The sequence below is a fragment of the Salminus brasiliensis genome, chromosome 10 (genome assembly GCF_030463535.1).
Source record: "Salminus brasiliensis chromosome 10, fSalBra1.hap2, whole genome shotgun sequence".
Lineage (NCBI taxonomy): Eukaryota > Metazoa > Chordata > Actinopteri > Characiformes > Bryconidae > Salminus > Salminus brasiliensis.
The window spans coordinates 7,853,676-7,859,675 of NC_132887.1; the positions used below are offsets into that span (position 1 = coordinate 7,853,676).

Consider the following 6,000-nt stretch of genomic DNA (forward strand, 5'->3'; position numbering starts at 1 on the left):
CTTCATATTCATTTTTAATGAAGGAGGGGGGGGGTGTGTTTCTACTGGTTCTACCACGCATTCCCAGATTCAGATTTCAGACTTCTTGTGCACAGTGTTGCACACATTTGCGTGTCGTGACTTTCCAGAATGAGAGTACAGTACATCTCATGGGAGCCTGTTTACATCATACAGTTTCCTCATACAGTGTACACATGTCCTGCAGCTTAGCCAAAGTTTGCTCTGAGTTGGAGGACTAGAAAGTGAACCAGGTCATGGTCTGTGATTGGCCGTCGCTAATACTTCTGTCAGTTGATAGACAGGCTGCTCAATCTAACCTTCACTAGTGGTTGTGTAGGACGGCTGGAGGAGGGCTAGGAGGGGTAGTGGCTGTCAGCACTGCTGAGCGTCAGACATACGGTCAGTCTTACTGTTACTGAAGACGACCAGCACTGTATATTCACCGGAGGGAGAAAGACATTAGCAACTTAATCAACTTTCCTTTGTACTTTTAGGAGTCGAGAGACATTACAGACACTTCCCTGCACTGTTTAGGTGGGATTATAGTTTATTATAAGATTATAAGTACATGTTTAAATAAAAAAATAAAATATGCAGCTTAATTCACTTAATAATAATAATAATACAGTATGTACACTGTGTGGACAAAAGTATTGGGACACCTGTAGATTCACTGTTTCTTCAGAAAGCAAAGGTATTAAAATAACTAAATCTTGCTTTTGTTGGAGTAACTGTCTCTACTGTCCCATGAAAAACGTAGTTTCTAGTAGATTTTGGAGGACCATTGCTGTGAGGATTTGATTGCGTTCAGGGGCAAAAGCGTGAAGTCAGGATGTTGGATGATCGCCACCCCACCTCATCCCAAACTCCTGGCATTAGGCATGGTGCTACGAGGTAGCTGAATGCATTCATTAGACTTCTCCTGCTGTTCACCTTAAAGAACTGACTGTTCACTTGCTGCCTAATATATCCACCCCTTGCCAGAGGCCACTGTAGATGAAGACAATCAGTGTTCTTCACTTCACCTGTCAGTGGTGCTAATGTAATGGCTGGTTGGTGTATGTTTAAGTAGCTACAGAGCCTGTAACTACCTCTCAGTTAAAAAAACAGTCTGGGCTAACACACTCCTTATAATTTAAATAAATGGGCAGGGCTAAACTGCTGTAAGCTGAATAGGCAGATATATGGAAATGCATATTGTCACTGTCCAATAAAAAACATGTATCTCCAACATGGTGATATTACAGGAGAAGGCAAAAAAAATGTCTTAACTTTGAATAGACTTTAATGTATAATAAGAGATTATTCCAAGCAATTTAGAGTGTTTCTATTGGTCCATTCATGCAGAATTATGTACATAGTGTACAAAAGCAGCTACAGGCTTCAAACCTAAAAACTAAAAATGAACAAAAATGGAGATACATGTTTTTCATTGGACAGCAGCGATATGTTTTTTTTTTTTTTTTGCAATTTTCTTTTTGCAGCTTAGTTTTTGTATATCGTCGCTGTCACACAAAAACCCTGTACCTCCAAAATGGCCATTTGCAGGAGGAGAAAAAAAAAATTGAGCATTTCTATTGCTCCTACTGCAATATTACACACAATCACATCAACACACTAAAATCAAGATGCAAGGTTTTGCACAGCAGTTAAAAATGTGTTCATACACCACATCTAATGGAATTTTACATGATATAGCCCCTTTAAAACCTACACATACACCAATTTCTCCACTTTTTCTGAGCAGCAGATCAAAAATAACCTTACATTTCCTTTGTGTAACATCTGAGGCTTATCATGTGCGGATGATGTATACAATCTAGCCTTCTGTTCTTATTCTAGGGTTAGTTACTGGAATTAACACAATGGGTGGAGGTTGCAGACTTCTTCAGTCATACAGGGTGGAGTCATTACCAGACAAGTGTAAAATTTTCCACAGCCAGTCCATCACCATGCCATACTTCTCAGCAGCTACTCCAACCAAACAGCAGAAATTGAGAGTATCCAGTAGTCCAGTTTACTGTCCAACTGACCGAAGTGGACTTTGGAACGGGGGAATTTGCTGACGAGACTTAATTTAGGCATTAATCATGAGGGGAGTTTAAACAGCGCTGACTGCTGGTGTCGTTGAAGGTGGAGGAGGGAGGCGGATGAAGCAATCGTCAAAGGTGTGCAGTAAAGCTGGGGGACAGGGGAAGAGCCGTAGCCATGAGTAATCAGGCAAGCTCGTGAGAACCGGTGGCAGAGTCATCTGTGGTCAGATCTCAGTAAATTACCACATTCCTCAGCGCTTTCCCATCTGGACCCCCCCTCTCCTGACCCCCTGGGCATACTTCTGCACACACAATGGAATATTCCTGAGTCCTTATTGATTTCAGTGTGTGTGCTCTGATATGTTGGAGCGAGGAGGTGCACTGTTGGACACATTCATGGTGCTAAAAATCGTTCATTCTTTTAAATATTATTATTATTAATATATAAAGGTTTATTCATTTTAAATAAATCAGCTGCATTACAATGACCTCAACTCAGCTACATTGTAGATGTGTGTGTTTCTTAGTTTAATGATTTCCAAAGCTCACTGACCAACAGCACATTCTGACCTCTTCTAATGTTCTAACGGTCAGCCATAACATTAGCACCATTCAATCTACTCAACCTCTGCAGATATTCAAACATACACCAATCAACCATACCATTAGTACCACTGACAGGTGAAGTGAAAGACAGTGACTTCATCCTTATCTACAGTGGCCTCTGTCATGGGGGGGTTATATTAGACAGCAAGTGAACAGCCAGTTCTTGAGGTGATGAAGGCATTAGAAGCAGGAAAGTATGGGCAAGCATAAAAACCCGAGCCACTTTGACAAGACCCAAACTAAGATGACTATAAGACTGAGACAGATCATCTCCAAAACAGAGCCTGTTTTTCTGTTATGCAGTGGTCAGTACATACCAAAGGTGGTCCAAGAAAGGACAACCAGTGAACAGGTAACAGGGTCATGGGCAGCCTATGGCTCATTGATCTGATCCATTGAGCCCCCACCTCACAACTTACAGAACATAAAGGATCTGCTGCTAAAGGACCTGCTGCCCTAAATGGTCAGATCTTGTGGAGACACAAGGGGGACCAACACAATTTAGCTAATTTAACTAATGTTATGGCTGATCGGTGTAAAACAAATATTACACCACCTAAAGTGTAAGAAATAGGGCCTTTAACATGCTGCTAACGCCTTGGTGCCAGATACCACAGGACGCCTTTAGAGCTCTTGTGAAGTCCATGCCCTAAATGGTCAGATCTTGTGGAGACAAAAGGGGGACCTACTTAATATTAGAGGTGCTAATGTTATGGCTGATCGGTGTATAGTATTTTACAAGTACAAACACACTTGCTACTGACGAAAATAGTTTTCAGCACTTTCAATGACTACCTGGGTCTATTGCTCAGTACTGTATACAGAGATATTTACATATTTAGATGTTGAACTTCTGACAAACCTCTGATACAAAAAAAATCATCAACATTTTAGACCTGAAGATCTTTGAAGAAACGTGAAAATGACCTTTTTGTAACAATGTCATATTGTGAGCAGGAGGAGCAGCTTAAAGCCACAGATTCTCCACTTCTTTGAGAGGTTCAAGCCGAGGGCAACGCCTCTCCAATGATACAGAGGTTAAGGGTACCCTGAAGCCCCTCTTGTTAAACGCTGACCCCTGTGACCTGTCCCCAAGTCAGCGCTGCTGAGGACTTACTCACCCTCCCTGCACTGAGCCAGACAAGCATATATGACTCAACGTAGTCGTATACACGCCTGTCATCATCAGATATTACCGTCCACAGCTGGTTGATCACGCTAATTCTCTATGACACATGCTTTGGTTAGAGCACACTTCAGATGGAGTGGAACTTTTAGAACTGCATGGCTCATGCATTTTTCTGCTGTTGTCCAAGTTCAGAACCCACTGTTGCTGGCATGTCACTTAAATGTTAAATAATTATTCATTGGGAACATTTCACAGATGACGCCATATGTGAGATTAATGGGATATTATTAATGTTTCATCTGCACTCTTAAACCTTTAAAGGTGCTTCTAATGGTTCTTCGAGTGATGCCATAGAGGAACCACATTTGTAATAGAGATGCATGAGTGTGAATGACTCTTTTTAAAGGTCTAAAGAACCTTCAGTCCATGGAAAATGTTCTTTATGGATGCAAAAGTGGATCCTCTGTGGCGTCCCTCAAAGGACCGTTTTAGGCCCTTTAATTTTATGAGTGCCCTAAGAGTGTCCTTTAGCCAAATGGATCCAGTTTAACTCTGAACTTTACTGCAGCTCTGTTTTATTTTTGGCACAGGGTGCTGGCGACAGCTTCATTGGTGCACTGGCTTTCTACATCTCCCACTATCCCACAATGCCCCTGGAAGAGATGGCCAGGAGAGCGAACCTAATCTCTGCGGTGTCGGTGCAGACAACCGGCACTCAAGCGTCTTATCCATTCAAGAAGGACCTGCCACCAGAACTGTTCTGAGACAATGTACAGTTGTCTATTCAAGAGACACACCTTCACCTCTACTACAACACTGATACTATCTCACACACCAACCAGCCATAACATTAACACCTCTTCCTAGTTTCTATACCCATTATTTTAGCTCCGCTCACCATATAGCACTGTGTAGTTCTATAAGTACAGACTGTATCCATCTGTTTCTCTGCATACTTTGGTAATTCGCCTCCTTTCACCCTGTTCTTTAATGGTCAGCATCCCACAGGACTGACCCCCACAGAGCAGGTAGTATTTGGGTGGTGGGTCATTCCCAGCTCTGCTGAGGCGGTGGTGTGTTGTAGTGTGTGTTGTGTCGGTGGTATGAGTGGATTGGACACAGCAGTGCTGCTGGAGTGTTTAAACACTGGGTCCACTCACTGTCCCCTCTTTTAGACACCCCTACCTAGTTGGTCCACCTTGTAGATGGAAAGTCAGAGACAGAAGCTCTCTGATCTGTTCCTGCACAGTTTGTGTTGGTCATCCTCTAGTCCTCCATCAGTGCTCACAGGACGCTGCTGCCCACAGGATGCTGTTAGCTGTATATTTCTGGTTGGTGGACTATTCTCAGTCCAGCAGTGACGCTGAGGTGTTTAAACACTCCAGCAGTACTGCTGTGTCTGATCCACTTGTACCACTAGCGCAACACACACACTACTAACACACCACCACCACCATGTCAGTCAGTGTCACTTCAGGGCTGAGAATGGCCCATCACCAAAATAGCACCTGCTAGGTGGCGGTCAGTCCTGTGGGGTGCTGACCATTGAAGAACAGGGTGAAAGGATGCTAATAGAGTATGTAGAGAAACAGATGGATACAGTCTGTACTTATAGATCCACACAGTGCTCCTATATGGTGAGTGGAGCTGGTAGGATGGACAGTAGGTGAAGAAACAGGTGAGGTGTTAATATTATGGCTGATCAGTGTTTGCCATATCAGTCATTCTTTTGTTTAAAACTAGGGGCTTAAATAAATTGTGTACCTGCACTCCCTCTTTAGAGGCCTCATTGTTTTTTCTGCATTTTTCTGTTAGATGATTGTAAATGACTTCATATTTATCTAAACTGGCAAACATTTCAAGGATTAATAAAGGTAATAAAGGTGAATTTAATTTTAAAGGGCCTATATCTTATATTGTTACTATTACATTTTTTGATTACTTGATTTATGCTTGATACTCTACCACTTCTCTATTAAAATAATTAAAAAAGAGAACCACATTCACCACTAGTGTTGGACACAGATGGAATTTAACTTCAACCACCTTTAACCCATCTGTGCGGTAAACACACACACACACACACACACACACACACACACTAGTGTAGCAAACTCACACAATGACATAGTCAGCACATATGTCGGGAGGGGTGGGCAGCCATTGCTGCAGCGCCCAGGGAGCAGAAATGGGGTTAAGGGCCTTGCTCAAGGGCCCAACTGTGGCAGCTTG

At 42.5% G+C, this 6,000-nt stretch overlaps 1 protein-coding gene across 1 annotated transcript in view; it reads left to right on the forward strand.

Annotated features, from left to right (window-relative positions):
* The window catches only part of rbks (ribokinase), a 45,878-nt gene extending 41,211 nt beyond the window's left edge, over positions 1–4,667 (forward strand). The window contains exon 9 of the mRNA XM_072690278.1: positions 4,359–4,667. Within this exon, the coding sequence (XP_072546379.1) occupies positions 4,359–4,532 (174 nt within the window). The 3' untranslated portion in view covers positions 4,533–4,667. The remainder of the gene's footprint in view (positions 1–4,358) is intronic.
* Positions 4,668–6,000: the final 1,333 nt, after the last annotated feature.